Raw genomic sequence first — 20,007 nt, forward strand, 5'->3', positions numbered from 1 at the left:
TACCAGAAAGATGTTTACCTATGTTTTATTGACTGTGCAAAGGCATTTGACTATGTGGCTCATAACAAATTATGGATAACGTTGCAAAGAATGGAAATTCCAAAGCACTTAATTGTGTCCATGAGGAACCTACCTGTACACAGATGGAGGCAGCCATTGGAAGAGAACAAAGGGAAGGCTGTGCAGTTTAAAATCAGAAAAGGTGTGTGTCAGGGTTGTATCTTTTCACCATATTTATTCTATCTACATGCTGAACAAATAATCCGAGAAGCTGGATTATATGAAGAACACGGCATCAGGATTGGAGGAAGACTCCTGAACAACCTGCAATATGCAGATGACACAACTTTGCTTGCTGAAAGCAAAGAGAACTTGAAGCACTTACTGATAAAGATCAAAGCTCAGGCTTCAGTATGGGATATACTTCAACATCAAGGAAACAAAAATCCTCACGACTGGACCAATAAGCAACATCAATGGAGAAAATATTGAAATTGTCAAGGCTTTCATTTTACTTGAATCCACAATCAGTGCCTATGGAAGCAGCAAATGACAGGAAATCAAAAGACAAATTGCACTGGCAAATCTGCTGCAAAAGACCTCTTTAAAATATTAAAAGGCAAAGATGTCACCTAGAGGATTCAGGTGCCCTGGACTCAAGTCATGGTATTTTCAATTGCCTCAGATGCACGTGAAAGCTGGACAACGAATAAGGAAGACCAAAGAAGATTTGATGCATTTGGATTATGGTGTTGGTGAAGAATATTGAATATACCATGGCTTGCCAGAAGAATGAACAAATCTGTCTTGGATGAAGGACTACCAGAATGCTCCTTAAAAGCGAGGATGACAAAACTTCATCTCACCTACTTTGGACATATCATCAGGAGGGACCAGTCCCTGGAGAAGGACATCATGCTTGGTAAGTTAGAGGGTCATTGAAAAAAGATGAAGACCCTCAACGAGATAGATTGACACAGTGGCAGCAACAATGGACTCAAACATAGCAAAGGTTGTGAGAATGGCACAGGACCGGGCAGTGTTTCGGAACCAACTCGACGGCATCTGTGATCAACAACAATATATTGTAAAGAAACTTTGGAAATGTTTGGTTGGCCATTATTTATGTACTTATTGGAGAGCTGCATTTTTATCAACATTTTTGTCCAAATAATACATAGGTATGCTTTATCTAAGGAGTCCTGGTGGTGCAATGGTTAAGTGCTTGGCTGCTAACCAAAAAGTTGGCAATTGGGACCCATCCAGGAGCACTTCAGGAGAAAGACCTGGCAATCTGCCCACATGAAGATTACAGCCTAGAAAACCCTATGGGGTAGTCGTACCCCGTCACATAGGGTATCTATGAGTTGAAAATGGGCTTGGCAGCACCTAACAACACCATGCATTGCCTTGGGTTGGATGCCCTAGGAGCAGAGCCCCAAAGAGGATCTATTGAAGGAGTGCTCCCACAAGACTACTGTCATGGAGCGAGGGAAATGAGATAGGGTAGGAGAAGAAGCCAGGCACAAATAAATCATTCCAGGAGAAGGCTACTGTCAGCCTGATCTCAAAACCAACTCCAGAAGGTAATTGCACATAGGTGGCCCCAAGGAGTGGGGGGCGCTCCTAGGCAGTGCCAATCAGCAAAGGCAGTCCTCTGGAGAAAGGTGCAGGGTGAGCTGTTAGCAGACAACACTTGCAGCAGCTGGGGGAGTGGGTGTACCAACCAGGTATATATCCTTATCTCTCTCAGTACCATCTTCATGTTAAAAAGTCTCTGGCTGTTGATGTTTTAGAGTGCCTGTCCGTAGCAGGTATTCAATTAACAAGCTAACAGGTGAAATAGCACTTGGATAGGCACTACAAAGAAGACAACGAAGAACTAGATACTAAGAAAAAGCTGGTGGTAATAACTGGCATCTATAAAACATTTGGAGTCCCTGTTTGGTGCAAGTGGTTAACGCTCTCAGCTGCTAACTGAAAGGTTAGTGGTTTGAGTCTACCCAGAAGCACCTCAGAAGAAAGACCTATTTCTGAAAAATCAGCCATTGAAACCCTATGGAGCACAGTTCTATTCTAACACATGTGGAGTCGCCATGAGTCGGAGTCAACTTGAGCAACAGGCTGCTGGCTTGAAACATTTGCTATGTGCCAGACACTATTCATAGATTATTTTTGTCAGGGAGGAACTGTTAGTACCTATTTTATACCTGCTGAAACAGAGGTAGATACATTATGTGGGGCCGCATAGCTTGTGTGATGCAAAACAGAGCCCTACTCAACCCCTTCACTATATTAAATGCTTAGATCTGAGTGAGGTGAAATGGGGTAAAACAAATAATGGAAACCACTGATCCTGAGTAATGTCTAGCTTCATAGAATGGCTCTCTTTTCTTCTTGGAAGATGAAATTAGCAGTTGCATCTCCCTCCTTCTAAGAGGAAAGGTATGTGAACTTGAATATGGACCTTGGATAAAAGGTAGAAATTCTGGAATCCTTGGATCAGGCAGAGTGGTTGAAGCACCTAGAAGATTCCCAGTCTTTTTGTTTCTGCTGTATTTTAGATATACTGTTGACTATACCAAAAACGCAAACTCACTGCGGTTGAGTTGATTCTGACTCGTAGTGACCCCATAGGGTTTTCAAGACTAAATTTCTGTGGAAGCAAACTGCTACATCATTCTCCTCTGGAGCTGCTGGTGGTTTTGAACTATCAGCCTTTCGGTTAGCAGTCAATCATTTTAACCACCACACCACCAGACATACATAATTATACATTCTAAATTGGATGTTTATGTTTTGGCATGGCTGTAGTTAAAAATATGCTATAATTGGGATGTATGAGACAAAAATGGTTGTTCATTTTCCAACATCCTTCCAAGGCACCAGTTTCCAAACTGAAAACCTCGTGAATTGGATGTGAAAAAGCCTCTAACCCAGTTGAGGACTTTCTAATGAGTTGCTTAGCTCTTCAGAGTAATTACTGGTTTGCTCTGTGCTCTAGATAAGTGACAAAGTTTAAGCCAAAACTGCTTTGTAATTAACTTGATATGTTAAAGAAAGATATAAAATAACACATTTTAAATGAATACCAGTATTATAGTGAGATAAGTACCTGGCTACTTACAAATCTTTAAAAATTTTGTATCTGAATTTTAAAAAGAAGAACCTGTATTGATTTCTCTTCAGTATGTGCTCAGAGGAGTATGTTCAACTCCCTCAGCTGTCGTTCAGCTTTGTTCATGGTGACTGGGCAGTTGCAGAATCCGAATCCGCACATTTGTAGTAATGGTTCTGAATCTCCTGACAAGACAGCTAAGTAGGTCATGATATTATGCCAGAGGAAATAGCCTTTTAGTGGCCAAAGGAATGACTATTTTTTATACTCTGTGGAAACCTGCTCTGGTGACCTGGTATTAATGCCACTGCTGTAGTTTTCGTTCCAAATCCGTCACTTTGCTCACGATCTCATCTTGCCCTTCCATTCAGGAAATAGTGGTGGATTTCCTTTTAAATATTTTAGAACTCAGGAAGGCACTTTGTAAATGTATAGCTATTATCAGCCTTCAGGATAAACAGAAAAATCTTGCCTGCCTCTTAGGGCATGATTTTTTTTTAATACCTTATACTTCTTTTGGGGGCAAAACCATTACAAATCACTTATTCATTTGCAGAGGACCACTTCTAGGTTAGTTACTGTGAGTGGTCTGAAAGAGATCACTGAAAATAAAAGCAAGGTGCTGATTGTGGCGATTTGTTGCTATTGTGACATTTGTTTATTTTACTTTTGTTATAATGCTATTTATTAAGCAAATGTAAACCAGAGCAATTTTTTTGTAAGCTGAAGCAATGATGAGACCTTAAGGAGTTGTCAGAAAGAAATGTAAATCATTTGGACTTAAGAGAATTTATCCTATTTTAAATGCTTCCAGAAAAGTTGATTCTACATAGACAACCATTTGCCACTCCCCAAGTTAGTTATGTTGTTACCCACCGTTAAGCTGGACCTCAACTCATGACAGCCCATGCACAACACAACAAAATGCTGCCTAGTCCTGCACCATTCCCATGATGGGTTGCAGATTGGACTGCTGTGATCATAGAGTTTTCACTGGCTGATTTGCAGGAGTAGATTTCCAGGCCTTTCTTCCTAGTACCTCTTAGCCTGGAAGCTTCATTGAAATCTGTTCAGCATCATAGCAACACCCATACCTCCACTGACAAAGAAGTTTTGGCTGTGCATGAGGTGCACTGGCCAGGAATCAAACCTGGGTCCCCCACAAGGAAGGCAAGAATCCTACCACTGAACCACCTCTTTTGCCAATATATAATAGGTAAAGCTTTTTGAGATTTTACTACGTGTCAAGCTCTATACTAATAATGGGGGAAGAGGAGAATCTCTTAACACTTTTGGCAATCTATAAATCCATGAGATCAGCACTATTAGCATTACCTTTTTATGTATGAGGAAAGAGGCTTAGAGATTCAGTAAGTTCTCTGATGTCACACACCTATAATGGTAACACTGGGATTTGAACCCAGGTGATCTAGCTCCAAGTCTCACTCTACACCCTATCACTTCCCCTTTACATTAAAACACATTCTGATGTGTTCAGAGCAAAATAGTGTGCTATTGTGGACATTATTGAAAAACCTAATTCTCCCAAACAAATAAAAATAGTGTAGCTCTGGCTGCATGCTTTCTGGTTCATAAACTGTCATCAGATAAAGAATATCTTTACTAGATTTGATGAAGCAACCACAAACTCAGACAAGGACCTTTCTGGGACCTGAAAACTTTGAGCTCAAATGTTAACTATCCAATGACATGTTCTTTAATCCGCACTGTTACCCACCCCATACATCCTTTTTAATCCTTAACTTTCCCTCTCTGAGACCTACTAATACTTCTTTCTCCTCTGTTTTCCCACTGTGCTTTTCTGTATAACTTTATAACAGCCCTTATTCTGTTTTAATGTTAGGGTTTCAGTGACAGTCTTCCTTTCTGGATTGTGAACTCTTTAAGAGCAAGAGTCCTGTTTTACTGAGCACTGAACTCAAATCCCTCAGTACATGCCATACAGTAGATACTCAATAAGTGTTTTTAATGAACAAACTAATGTAAGTTTCTGTAATGCTCAAGAGTGGCACTTTCTCACTTTTAATGGAAGTTCCTACTTGGATACCAGTACTAGTTGCAGTTAAGTTGACTCAGACTCATGATGACACCATGTGTGTCAGAGTAGAAGTGTGCTCCATAGTTCTGTCTTCCAGAACACCTCTGGGTGGACTTGATCTTCTAACCTTTCGTTAGCAGGTGTGTGTGTTAATAGTTTGCACCACTCAGGGATTCCTACTTGGACAGGGAGTTTATGTTCATAAGAGATGAAAACACAATCTTCTCTACTATATTATATGATACTAGAGTGAAACATCTTTGTATACTAGGCATAGCAAGTGTTTAATAATAAATATTCATTGAATAAATAAAAATCCATGAGTTTGCAAACTCAAGAATTTACTGGGAAACAGAGAAACATTGTGACTCGCATAGATTTTAAGACACAAGTACTAAGAATACCCATGATAAGAGACATTTAAATCTGAAGTCCCCTCGATAATACTCTCTTCATCAACTATTAGGGGAAGAAAGATAAACATGAAGGCCCTCCTCTCCCCAAACTGTCCCTGCAAAAAGATTTGCAATTGAACGAAGGAGGAAAGACCAGAGACATTGTGGGAGAGTTCATAGCATGGTGCTCATCACCTACACTACTGCTGTTTAGAAGGGTAGAGCTTTGTTTGGAAGGAAAGGGGTCCTGCAAGATGCGATAAATTTTCTAGAAGGCCTACAAAGTCACTTTGTCATTTTGTAAAAGCTGATACATTGCCTTTGTTTCTATGTGATCAAACCTGCCTCATTATACAAAGCCTGAAGATTGCATTTGAAATTGGCTTTGATTTTGTTTTATTCAGGCTCGGCTTTTTGCTCTGAAGCTCCTCAGATTCTGACTAGCTTCAGTCTGCACTGACATCCTCCATGTACATCAAGTGGAACCTTGTCTATAAAAGTTTGGAGGAGCCTGTTGCTTTGCTTACTCTCTTTATCCCTTAGGTAAGCTTATCAATTTCAACCGCCTGTAGGAAGTTGACCATGCCCATGATTGCAGAGGTAAAAATACAAAGAGAAGTGGACTTAGCTTGAGGCAGCATGGAGACTCAGAAGCCCTTCAGATGCTGTGTTCAATTTATCTTTGAGTGAAGTCCCACCCCTGTGGAACAGAATCTCTCACTGCCAATGTCTCCTAGGAGGGTAGGAAGGGTTTCTTCCAGAGTCTCAAGAATATCTGAAAATTAAAAAAAAAGGGTAGTAGAAAACTAAACAAAAACAACCTCAAACAAACAAACTAAAAGTTACGGAAAAGCTAGGGCCAGGACACATGTGGACGAGTTTCCATGGGGTGAGATAGAGGCATATTCTGCAGCTGTATTCTCTGCCTCAGTCCTCTTCTTCGCCTCTGTCCACCCAACTTAACTACTGCCTGGAAGATATAGTAATACCCTACTTACTCAACAGAATCAACACAGGATATACACAAATCTGAATTTGCTGAGTACCTGTTTGGTTGAATGATATGTGGCCAAAGAGTGAGAACAAAAGGAGTTATTTTTCTGTATGGCTCACCTCCATTCAATTCAACAAATAAAATGTAGGTATTGCTTATGGATAGCAAGTAATGTCTTTTCCTACATATTGCTTCTTTTCAAAGGTGTAGCCAGTTGAGCAAAGGGATATGAGCCATCCTTACAGTTGAGTCAGCTAAATCCACACAAAGGCTTGGTAACAGAAGCATTTACAGGCATTTTTTTTATCCATTTGCACATTAATTTCCTTCCTCTGTCCATGGACCTAGATATAAATTTCATTATTACAAATCTGATTAACAGTCTTTTAATTCTCTTTTTCCTGTTCCTTCAGTTACATTTTCCTAAAACGGTGCAAATTGCTCAGTTATCCAAAAGGCCCAGTGGCTATTTAGTTGTTAAATAATCCTCCAAGTTTCCATTCTATAATTACTTTTTACCACCAACCCTATCAGAGCTGTCTTGCTAAAAAGTTAATTTAGTCTGAAACAAAGACCAGTTTGGCTTTTTGGGAACTTGGTACAAAAGAAAAAAAAAAGCAATAAAAACATTATCACAAAGTACTAGACTGAGGTTCCTGAGTAAAGGAACAAATGAGAAATGTTGTTTAAATGGTTCTTAATTTGAAAATGACCCTAAAGCTTAGAATAGGGAGGAAAAAGAAATGAATGGATACGTAAGAACCTAGTATTGTTCTTCTCAGAACTAACATAACTTAGTTCTTAAGAGCACAAGCATTGTAGTGAGGATCTCACTAGTTGTATGACCTGAGTATATTTACCTCTCAGAACCAACTATTCCCTTGGGAGAGTGATAACTCATGGTCGTCCTGAGATTTAATTGAGACGTTTGCAAAATGCTTTGCCTATTGCCTAGCATAAAGTAAGTGCTCAGTAAATGGTAGCTACTGTCCCACACATGAGCTCACCTGTTACATTTGTATGTGTGCGTGTGCTTATGTACACACACACACACACTCACTTACTCCCTGCAAGCCCATGCCAGGGATTTCTCATAGAGAGTAGATAAAAACCTATTGGACTTAAAAACCTCAAAAACGGTTTCAGATAACCTCAGAACCAAGAAGATAAATCACCCCCTCTATTCTCAGAAGAATCCCAAGACCCCAAGGCAGAAGGCACTCTTGTTTTCTTCACAGAAATTAGGCCTTTCATACCTTCGTGCCTTCTTATTGCCATTCCCCCTGCCTGGGATGCCCTTCCTTTTCTTTCTTCATTTTGCTTAGTCTCATATGTTGCTCAGAAATTGGCTCATGTATCAGGCTCCATAGAAAATCTTCTCTGATCATCATCACACAAACCCCACAGCATCCACCTGCCCCCCATCACCAGATGTGCAAAGGTACCCCATGTGCATCCCCATCACAGCACTCCCTACACTGAATTATGATTGGTGGTTTACAGAAAAGCCTCTCGACCTTGACTTTAAACTCCATGCAGGTGGAAACATCACCATCTTTGATTCTGAACTAAATAACTTTCCCAGTCACACTTACTCTGTGTCCACTTCTCCATGGAGTAGGTTGACTCTTCCAGCAGCCATTTTACTATCCAAAATGAATGTTTCAATAAGATGAGTTTCACAAATATTATATGCTGTTCTAACGAAGGTAAAGGGAGAGACAATCTGTGTCATTATCGGTAAAAGTGGATGTGTGTATTCACTGAAAAGGAATCTGATTTAAAATCCAAACCTTTTTTCTACATTGTTAGTGATGAGTTTCATTGTAATGTCCTATGTTCGTTTTATTTTCAAAGCTCTTCTCTTTTATCCCACTTGATCTCCATTGAACCTTCTACACAATTATGAACTGACCATATTTGGCCATGGTAAATAAAAGCCAACATTGCAGCAAAGAAAGTTAAAAAACATAAAAGGACAGAAAAGAAAAGAAAGCATAATGAGGTTGATCTTCCAGGGCCTAAATTAACCTCCAGTCAGATATCTGGCATTCGGCAGCACAGCAGTTTCTTCAGGCTCCCTGGGTACCACTTAGGGCTCCGTAGCAGGGAGACACTTGCATATTGGAGAGAATGGAGCCTATAATTAAGAAAGGTACCAGATGTCACATGGGGCTAAAATTTGACTTCTGAGACTCTAATAGAGTCTTTAATATGGAAGCCTTCTTGGCAGAGATTTAAATCTTCATCCCACTACCTTGTAGTTTTGTAAAGCCTCAAATTACTGGAATGCTGGGAGGAGAGAGGAAGAAGAGAAAATAGGAAGGGAAAAGGGCATTTTAATTAATTGAATTTTCTGGTTAATTCAGTTTGATGAGTATGTGTTGTCTAACCGCTGAGCTCAGAATTCTGCTAGGTTCAGTAGAAAAAAAATAGGAAACATGCAATGTGGTTCTTATCTACAATGAGCATCTTTTATTTCCTTCTTTACTTTCTTCTTTTAACCTTTTCTTTATTAATATTTTTCAAAGTATTTTAGCTCTTCTTTGATGCCTTCATAAGTACAGAAAAGCTCACATGAGTTAATCTTCCTTCTGTGTATCTGCACTGCCCAGTACAATACCTGGCACAAAGTAGGTGCTCAATAAATCTTTACTGAATTGCATTGCATCCTATAGGTAGTATAGGAGATTGCATAGAATCAATATTGATCCCAAGATGCATTCTGCAAGTTCATTTATTTGACAAAATCCATTATATCAACCTATTTCCTGGGCATTTACCTATTTCTTAGTTAACTCGTGAGTAAGACGCACAATGCACTATTTAATCAGTATCATCTTGATAAAATCTTAAATCCTTTTGGCATATACTAAATAGGGTTTTATTTTAGCTATGTCCATTAGAACGTGTGTATCTTGTATGTGCTTTCTGTAGCAACATGATTTTAAAAGTGTTCTATCCCAGTGCCCACAGATCAGCAAGCAGAATATTACAGTGCTTGATGTCTGCTCATGATCTGGACACTGGCTAGACTAAGGATATCTGCTCTAGGGTTATACCTGAGACTGCAAAATTTAAATAAGAAGCCAATACAGCCACCTGCCCTTAAGCTCAAAAATTGTTCTAGACCTTGATTCCTACCACCTGCTTGGATTCTTTACTTTGTCCCTTCTCTCTCATCAGCAACCTCTTGCGTGACTTAGGACCTGTCCTCTCCCTTCCTGTTGTGGGTGTTCTAGCTTTGGGTCCTTCATCCCCTAATGAGATAACCAGAGCCAGGAACTCTGAAGGCCCTCCCTCAATCGAGCGGACCAGGGAGTGCCGGATCCCTGGCTGGGATGTGTCCAGATGCCCTGAGCTGGGCCTCGTGCTTGTAGGAGCTGGGTGGAGCCCTAGGACGGAACCAGAAGTAGCTTCTAAAAGAAGTGCCAGGCCAGAGATGGGCCCTTAGCAGAAATCTATTCTCTAACCCCAGAGGGCTCTTGTAAAATAGAAAGCCTACTTTTCATTTGATTCCTGAAGAGATTGAATCGTGATGTGGAGAAAACAGAATCAGTGCTGGATGGCCTTAATCCTCTTAATAAACAAAAAGGCAGGGTTGCTAGCAGAGGGAAGTTTTTGAAGGCTGCTGTGAAGAGTGCAACTACAGTCAACAATAGACAAAGAAGATTGCTGAGCAGTAGCCAGTTTGCTTGTGAAATATGACAGCTTTAAGCTAAAACCCCCCAGAGAGCTCCCTAGGGAGCTAGGAACTCATCTGTATCTTATGGTCAGCTTTGCCTGTCCCTGCTCCTGGCCAGCCTGTAGAGAGGCTCTCCTGCCAACAGCCACAGCTACCTGCAAGGGTACATGTGTCATGCAGAGAAATAAAATCATCTATTATGGCCCCCAAATGAGGAATAAGATAAAGAATATCTGAGTATATTTCATCTGGACCCAGCTTGGCTTCTGAGAATCCTTGGGGATCCACCCTGAGAGTACATCCAAAATCCCTGCTTTGTTCTGCAGGTGCTCAGCTGTCGGGGCTCGCAGTTTGATATAGACAGGTATTGGCTTGGATCCTGGCTCAGCCACTTACGTGATCTTGGACAAGTTGTTGAACCTCTCTGTGGCTCCATTGTTTAATGTGTAAGATGAGGATGATGATTCTCCTTTATTATGGTGGGGAATGTGAAAAAAGTATATAAAGAAGATATCAAATGCAGTGAGTGCCTGGCACATAGTAGGTCTCAATAAATGGTAACATTACCTGGTGCTTTTTTTAGAGCCCTTTGTTGTCGAGTACTGATGAAGATTGTGAAAAATGCTCTCTGAGCTACTGTAGTGAAAAAAATTAAAAACATTGCTGTTGAGTTATTTCCAACTCATAGCAAATCTATAGGACAGAAACCCCCATGGGGTTTCCAAGGAGTGGCTGGTGGATTCAAACTGCCAACCTTTTGGTTAGCAGCCATTGCTCTTAACCATTGTGTCACTAGGTCTCTACTATAGTAACAGTAATCAAAATTATCTTGGTTTAGCCTCTTTTTAAAGTCTTTATAACGGCATAAGCCGAAGTCCTTATTACATTGTTAAGGTGTTCAAGTTCAGGGAGAAATTTTTCTTAAAACACTTCATAAATACTGCAGCATTTTTCTGTGGAATCTCTTTATGTGTTGGCTTTTTCTGAACAAAATCTTCCAGATGCTGTCTATAATCTGAATATCCAATGAAATAAAGATTCAGTGCAGAAGGCTGAGGAAACAAGTCTTCTACTCAGATATCCACAGCTTTCAAGTACCCTGAAGTCATCACTTTGCATACCAGTCATGTCTGTTTTTAGAACTTTTTTCATGTTTTGCCCTAATTCTGTTGAGAAATAATATGTTCTACACAGCTGAGTTCAGTAGGCCATACAACAGGAATTATGCCCATTAAACATGGGATTGACTAGACTTACTATTGAGGCTGGAGGAACCCCCAAATCTGTCACCCTGAGAAAATCTTTATACCATTACGCAAAATTATCCTCTGAAGTCGTCTTTAAACTAAACAACTCCTTAGCTAAATTAGTAAAGAATGTTTGATGTCAGCATTGTGCTCTTTTTAAAGAAATATCTATGTGAGTTCAAACTGACAACAGTTAATGTAAAGCACAGATGATAACTTTAAGCAGCAGAGTCTAAATTAATAAGTGATATAATGATATGGGTAGAGGTAGTGAAATGGTGACACATTGTGAAGTATGCAACCCATGTCATTAAACTGAACATGTAGAAATTGTGAAGGGAGGTGTGTTTGGTTGTGTACATTGCCACCAAAAATAAATTTTTAAAAAAGGGAGGGAAGAGTCTTTAGAATATGAAAACAAAAAATCATGGGATTAATTTGGCTTCCTCATTCAGAGTATTGTCCCCACACCCCACCAATTTCCCTTGGGTGCTTCTCTGTGAAGTTTTAGAAACAGTTCTTCAGAGTAATATCAACAGTCATCACTCCCTTACTGATAACTAGATTTCACTCCAGTCACCACGAGTTTTTTAATTATTATCGTTTTAGTACAAGCTCCAATTTTTGTTGGAGTGAAACAAAGTCAATGAAAAGAGAACACCAACAAATCAATCTTTTAGAATGAAGTCTCCAAACACATAAAAGAGAAAATTTGAAGGGCCAATTACTTGCATGTCGGGGGACCTCTAGTAGCAAGTAATGAAACCTACCAGTGGAGAGAGCGCTTAATTGAAATCTCTTTCATGAGACAAGGGAGAAGTAAATTTTTCAAGAAACTGGTTTGTTGCTCAGAGGATACTTATGGGATATATAAAACTGAAGCAACACTAATAACGGGACCAATTTATTTTCTCCTCCACTGATGAAGAAGAGAAAAAAATGGGAGACAGACCCAAGTTTACTGAAATTTGGAATTCGAAAGAGTGAATGAACTGGCATCCTCCCTTGCCAGTCTATTCAGAATAGTTTTTAGACTTAGTATTCCTAGCTAGCTTGAACCCTGGTGGTACAGTGGTTAAAGCGCTCGGTCGGTGGTTGGAACCCACCAGCCACTCCATGGGAGAAAGATGTGGCAGTCTGCTTCCGTGATGATTTACAGCTTTAGAAATCCTGTGGGGCAGTTCTCCTCTGTCGTACAGGGTCACTATGAGTTGGAATTGACTCCACGACAACAGGTTTGGGTTTTGTTTTTGTTTTTTAATTATTCCTAGCTAGCTGAAGTAAGAATGAGGGAAGCCTTGCCTCTATGGAGAAGATTTAGGCAGTCTGTTGCCTGAAAATCAAAGCCCAAAGAAAACAAAAACAAAAACTCATTTTTGCCATTAAAAATGCAAACCATCGCTGTCATTTTCTCCTCAGATGGTGCCTAATTCTACTCCCTCTCCTATAATTTCCAGTCCTTCTCCAGATACATTTTGTATGCATTTGAAAGCTGTTACAACGTTTGTTATTCAAATTAAAACATGTGTTGCGAGTGAACTAGGGAATTTGGTAAGCATTTCACTTGAAATTTCCAATTGACCTCCCCAGCCCTCTTACATTAAATGACATAAAACAGATTATGCAGAGCATGTCCTCTGTGAGTTCTTTCCCTCAGAATAAGAAAATAATTTTCATAAAACAGCTAGACACTAAACAACAGTTACCTAAAGGATGAAGTGCCCATCTGATCACAGAATTTCAGAGCGAGGATCAACCTCAGGCATTATCTAGTCTTAAAAAAAACCAAACCCGTTGCTGTCAAGTCAATTCCAACTCATAGCGACCCTATAGGGCCAGTTAGAATTGCTCCATAGGGTTTCCAAGGAGTGGCTGGTGCATTCGAACTGCTGACCTTTTGGGTAGCAGGTGAGCTCTTAACCACTGAGCCACCAGGGCTCCTAGTGTCATACAATTACATCTCCACGCTGAGGCTTTTTCTCACCCATGAGATGTAAATAGACTTCTGTTCCTAGGAACCCTCATCACTCTTCACCTATGTTATCCGTGCAGCATTCTCACTTCTACTAGCCCATGTGTTTTGAAGTTAACCCAGATTCTTGCAACTCAAAACCTTTTTCTTAAAAAAAAAAAAAAAGAAAGAAACTGTGCTTGAGTTTCAAAACATTATTTAAAAACCAAAAGCCAAGAATACCTTGATGTATATTAGTATCCCAACTTTGGCACTGCTGTCATTTTTAACCAGATCATTCTTTGGTGCGGGGGAGGGAAGGGGCAAGGGGCAACTGTCCTGTGCACTGCAGTATATTTAGCAGGACACCTGGTAAGTAACTTTTCTCTTCCCCCACCAGTTACGACAACCAAAAATGTCTCTCCACATTGCCAGATTTCCCTGGGGGCAAAATCACTTCTGGTTGAGAAATGCTGGTGTGTATGATTTGTGCAGAAATAAATAATAAATGAGTGTTGATTTAAGAGCCAGTTCTCTCCTTTCACACCTCTCCAACACTGTTACAATTTTCTAAAAATATTTGCCAATTAGGTGGCAATTGTTCTGATAGTACCCAATCAGAATGCTCTCCAGGGTTCCCACACCATCATACTTGCCAGAAGGATGGAAAAAAAGAGTCCCGCACCAGTCCTGGAGTAGTGGAAGTGGGATGCTACAGAAAATGAAGAAGTCTGAATTGAATTCTGTGGTCCTAATACAGGAGTAAATTAGCTTCACCAACATCTGCATCATTCCAGGGTTGAGTTGGCTACGTGGATGTCATATGTCTTCCTCCTGACTCCATGTTCATCCATCCAAAAATTTCGGTAGTCAAAGAATCCACCTAACTCAGAGGAGTTACTCAGTAAATATTTAAGTGATTTCATGAATAGCGTTTTATCTTTTGCCTTTTGGATTGAACTATCAGGTACTTTACTCTGTGCTGGAACTAAAAATAGCCTTGTTCAAATCAGTTGGAGGCTGTAAGATGTCCTAGAAGTCTCTAAGTCTTTTGTATTACTGACTCCACACCCTCAAGGTTACAAACAAGAGTGTGTGTGCATGGGTGCGTGCACTGCAGAAGCAAAGATCTTAAGGATATACTCCCTCAGCCCTAGGGACTCAAAAAAAGAAGAAGGACTACATTTTATGCCAGGCTCTGTGCTGGTGTATTAAATATATTATCTCTTTAGTTCTCACAACATGCCTTTAAGGTGGGTATTATCATCTCCATTTTATAAATGTGAGAACAGAGGAAATAAGTTGCTCTAAAAATTTTTTTTTTTTTTTTTTTTTTTAGTGCTAAAGTGGGGTAAGTGAAAATTCAAATCGGGCTTTATCTGAATTTTAAGCTGCCCAGTTTTTATGCCTCCCCAGACCCGCATGGCCCCATATGCCCCCCAGGCCTCAGTTGCTTGGAGGATGGAGAACCTGGTCACCAGTGCCCTGCCTGTCACTGCATCTCCAACATTGCTCACATGCCCAGCTGGTTCTTCTGGGCTGAGGGTTGAGCTTCGGCACATCCTCTGTCATGTCCACTGCAGAGCCAGCAGCCAGGTCCAAGTTGACCAAGCATACAGGGTCTCTGGCTGCTTTCAGCACTTCTAGATTCAGATGATATGTTGGGTCATAGGGCATGGGAGCTGGCTTCTCAGTGGCTGCCTAGAAGGGCGGGGCAACACAACCAAGAAGTGAGGAGATAGGATAGGGGAACTTAATACCTCATAAGTAAAACAAAACACGGAAGACCAAAAGGAGCCAGCAGATAAATGCCTCTCTTTAGTCCCCTGGCAGACTGAAATCTCTCAATTCACAAGGCACTGGGGAGAGCCCTTAGAAGTGTCCTGTCTCAAAAGTGGGGAATTGTTGCTGTTGTTGTTAGGGGCCATCTAGTCGGTTCTGACTCATAGTGACCCTATGTACAACAGAATGAAACACTGCCTAGTCCTGCGCCATCCCCACAATCATTTGTATGCTTGAGCCTATTGTTGCAGCCAGTATGTCAATCCATCTCACTGAGGGTCTTCCTCTTTTTCACTGACCCTCTACTTTACTAAGCATGTTGTCCTTTTCCAGGGACTGATCCCTCCTGACAATACATCCAAAGTATGTGAGACATAGTCTCACCATTCTTGCTTCCAAGGAGCACTCTGGTTGTACTTCTTCCAAGACAGATTTGTTCATTCTTTTGGCAGTCCATAACGTATTCAATATTCTCCAACACCACAATTCAAAGACGTCAGTTCTTCTTTGGTCTTACTTATTCATTGTCCAGTTTTCACATGCATATGACACAATTGAAAACACCATGGCTTGGGTCAAGTGCACCTTAGTCTTCAAGGTGACATATGTGCTTTTCAACACTTTAAAGAGGTCTTTTGCAGCAGATTTGCCTAATGCAGTATGTCTTTTGATTTCTCAACCGCTGTTTCCATGGATGTTGATTGTGGATCCAAGCAAAATGAAATCCTTGACAACTTCAGTCTTTTTTTCCATTCATCATGATGTTGCTTATTGGTCCAGTTGTAAGGATTTTTGCTTCTTTATATTGAGGTGTAATCCATACAGAAGGCTGTGGTCTTTCATGTTCATCAGTAAGTTGTTCAAGTCCTCTTCACTTTCAGCAAACAAGGTTGTCTACTAATTAGCACTAAACTAAGCACTGCTCTGGTCCACCCTAACAAATCTTAAAAGTAAGACCTGAAGGGATCAAACTGTTTCCAAGGCAACTAAACTGCATCTCAGAACAAATATTTATAGAAATACAAAAATATCCAGCACCCAGCAATGAAAAATTGACAGTAAAAAATTAATCAGGCATGCAAAGAAACAGGAAAATACACCCTGTAAAGAGGGAAAAAATCAGTCAGAGCCATCTCAGAACTGCCACAGATGTTAGAATTAGCAGAGAAGGACATTAAAACGGTTATTATAATTATATTCCAGATGTTCAAAATCTTAAATAGAAATATGAAAGATTTAAAAAAAAACAAAGACTCAATTCAAAAGTCCAGAGATGGAAACTACAATATCTGAGAGGAAAAATACCCAGGATGGGATTCAGAGTGTATCCATACAGTGGAATACAACTCAGCAATAAAAATGAATGAAATGTCTGTGCAATAACTTGGATGAATCTCAAAATAATTGTGCTGTGTGAAAGAATCCAGAAAAAAAAAAGTTGCATACTGTAAGATTCTACTTACATAATATTCTAGAAAATGCAAGGTAATCTATAGTTGTAGAAAGCAGATCAGTGGTTACCTGGGGAGAGGGGCAGGGTGAAAGAATTACCAAGGGGTATAAGGAAACTTTGGGGGGTCATACATATGTTCACTATTTTGATTTTAGCGATAGCTTCACAGCTGTATCCATATGTCAAAACTTATCAAATTATACACCTTTAATATGTGCAGCTTCCTATATATCAGTTATAACTTAATCAAGCTGTTTAAAAAACTAAAGAGAAAAAAGTATTAAACAAACCACTGAACTCCTTGGAAAAGATGGGATTCATAAATATAAGCCACAGATTATTTTAAAATATTTAAAATGTGAATTTTAGATAATGGTAAAATAAATATTTAAATCTGTAACTTTTGTTACAACTATAGTATCTAAAGATTGTTTGGTTTAGGAGTGCTTTCTTTTATTAACAATAAATTAGAAAATATTTCCCCCTGTTGTTGAGAACTGTGTATTTTCATGGTTTTATATACTTATTTATTATTATTATTATTATGCTGTAGATGAAGGTTTACAGAACAAACTAGCTTCTCATTAAACAGTTAGTATGGTTAACAACCCCACAGCATGTCAACACTCTCCCTTCTCAGTCTTGGGTTCCCTATTGCCAGCTTTCCTGTCCCCTCCTGCCTTCTAGTCCTTGCTCCTGGGCAAGTGTGCCCATTTAGTCTCATTTTGTTTTATGGGCCTGTCTAATCTTTGGATGAAAGGTGAACCTCGGAAGTGACTTCGTTACTGAAGTAAAAGGGTGCCTGGGGGCCATATTCTCAGGGTAATTTATTTGTTTTTTTTAATTGGAAAAAGAGCCAGAAAGCAAATTTCACTTATCATTTTTTTCTAAAACGTGATTTATAAATTAAGAAAATAGTGTACTATGGCCTTTCTTAACCATAAGTGACTGTACATTTACTCAATACCCTCTTCTGTTTGAGATGAGGTCTGGACTTTAAAAACACTCAGATGCCTGATTAAAGATTCGAATGCTTGAATTCTTCTTGTCCTGCTTCGTTAGAGATGCGATTGTGTAATGCATGCTCGTTGTATTTTGGAATGAACTAATTTATATATTCTCATATTCCAAAGCCGTCTGTTTTCCTTTCCTCCAGTTTGATGCAGACCGAAATGAGGATGAGGTGTTCTATGACATCAGTGTGGCAGTCAACAGCAAGTTATTTCCTAACAAAGAGGCTGCAGCAGGTAAGTCACTGTGTTCTCTGGGCAACAGTACACCGTGATCATCTGCCAAATGTCTGGGGATTTGTATAAATGGTTAATATTTTATTTAGAACAGGCTTTAAAAATAACTACCTCTAGGAACAAATATCTACCTGCTAGGTACCCTCAGCTTGCTATTACAGCAGAGTGGAGGAGCTGATTTAGACTGCCCTTCTTTAAACTCTCCAGCACTTTCTTTGCTCCTCTCCTGTGGTACTTCTCCAGAGTGGTCTTGTCTTGTAGTGTTGTGGCTGTGGTGGTCCCTGTTAATGGTGAGCTGCCTGAGGGCAGGTGCTATGTCCTTGTTCTCTTGAAGTTGCCTTGGTAGAGTACACAGGGGCAGGCCCATAGCACTGGTTTCCAGGGGCCTACTGTTTCCTCTCTGTGCCCCAAGCTTATGAATGGAGGAGTCTGTACTTAGTGCTTTCTCAGACTTTTGGTAGCGCCCTTCCACTCCTGATACCTCTGCAGGCTTGGTTCTGCCCAGCCTCAAAACAAACCTATTCTATCTATAACAACCCTTTGCTGAATGAAGTAAGACTGGAGGGGCTGTGGTAAACTAGAAATAAATAATCCCTCCCATGAAGGGTGCAGCTACTATGCAGCACCAGGCTATTGTTGCCGTTAAAGAATGGGCTTATATTGCTGGATCTTCCTATCTTTCAAAATAAAACAGAACCTGCATTTGTAGGTGAGCTCTCTGGCTTGTAAATTTTGCTGACTCATCCAATTAAACAAGCCATGCCTGTGGCCTCTGCTGTGTGAACTGTCAACCCTGGGTTCCATCCTTCCACTCTTCATTTCTCTCTGAACTCTCTCTCTCTTTGCAGAATCTCAGCTGCTCCATAGCTCTGATATCACCTCCATGTGAATGGCTTTCAATTCTTTTTCTCTCACCCTGACATTTCTTCAGAGAGCCAGGCAAAAATGTTCTTGCCCTCATTATTTCTCAGGGACACTGTGGAAACCCAGTCCTTCTCTATTCCCACTGCATCATTGAAGGTTTTGTTATTCCTTCCCTGCGTTATTACAGGCCTCTCCATCTTTCATGAACTCTGTGGCTGCCATGGGGATCCTCCTAGAATGCAGCGCTGATCATCCTGCTTCTCTGACAAAACCCTTCAGTGACTTTCCTGCAGGCTGGGTAGCAGCGCCCTTAGCATAGCAGAAAGCGCCAAGTCCTTAGCTTCCCTACAGTGGTCTGTCACCTCGACAGCGTCACCTCCCGCCTCTCTCTGTTCACCCACACCAGCCCCCTCCACTCCTTGAATGCCTCAAGTCCCCGTCTGCCTCTGGCCATTCGCACCTCTTCTTCTTGTTCCTTGAGCCCCTTGTCCCCTTTTGCATCCCTCCATTCTCCCAACTCCGGGCCACATCCTTCACTTGGCCAAGTCTTACCTTGTGTCTCAGTTTAAATGTGATTTCCTCAAGTGGCTGTCTCAGAGTCCATCCCAGACTAGATTAGGCAACCCATTATACCCTTGCACATTAGCCTGTACTTTTTCTTCAGGGTGTTTATACAATTGTAATTATATAATTAGGCATATGATTGTTTGTTTAAAACCTGTTTCCCTTATTAAGGAGCAAGTCTTCATGAGGACATAGAGTATGTACTGGTTGGTTGTTTTAACCACTGTTTCCCAGCTCCTACACCGTGCCTATCTCATAGAAGGTGACACTTCAGCCCTTTCTTTCCCAGCTGGCCACCTCAGCTGGGCCATTCCTCTGAGCATGTTAAATCACAGCCCATGCTGGGTTTTCTTTGGCTCCAGAGAAGACTGTGCATTTGTGTGCCTCCAAGCCTCTTCTCATGGAAGCCCATTCCTTTGCACCTCTTCACCCTTCAAGCTCCTTCTGCACTTTGTCCTCCTCTAGGGAGTGCTCCACTAATGCTTCCAGCAGAGCCATCTGGACACACGCTCAAAGTCTCTGGGCCTCAGTTTCCTCATCTATAAAAAGGGAATAATAACAGCACTGAGCTCACAAAATCGTCATGAAGCATAAATGTTTATGCTTATAAAGCATGTGGCTGGCACACTGGAAAGGCTATATGTAAGT

At 40.6% G+C, this 20,007-nt stretch overlaps 1 protein-coding gene across 1 annotated transcript in view; it reads left to right on the forward strand.

The window, feature by feature from the left end:
• Positions 1–20,007, forward strand: part of AK5 (adenylate kinase 5) — a 318,482-nt gene that overhangs the window by 159,716 nt on the left and 138,759 nt on the right. The window contains exon 7 of the mRNA XM_010591179.2: positions 17,841–17,931. Coding sequence (XP_010589481.1) covers positions 17,841–17,931 — 91 coding nt within the window. The remainder of the gene's footprint in view (positions 1–17,840; positions 17,932–20,007) is intronic.

Source organism: Loxodonta africana, chromosome 3 (assembly GCF_030014295.1).
Source record: "Loxodonta africana isolate mLoxAfr1 chromosome 3, mLoxAfr1.hap2, whole genome shotgun sequence".
Lineage (NCBI taxonomy): Eukaryota > Metazoa > Chordata > Mammalia > Proboscidea > Elephantidae > Loxodonta > Loxodonta africana.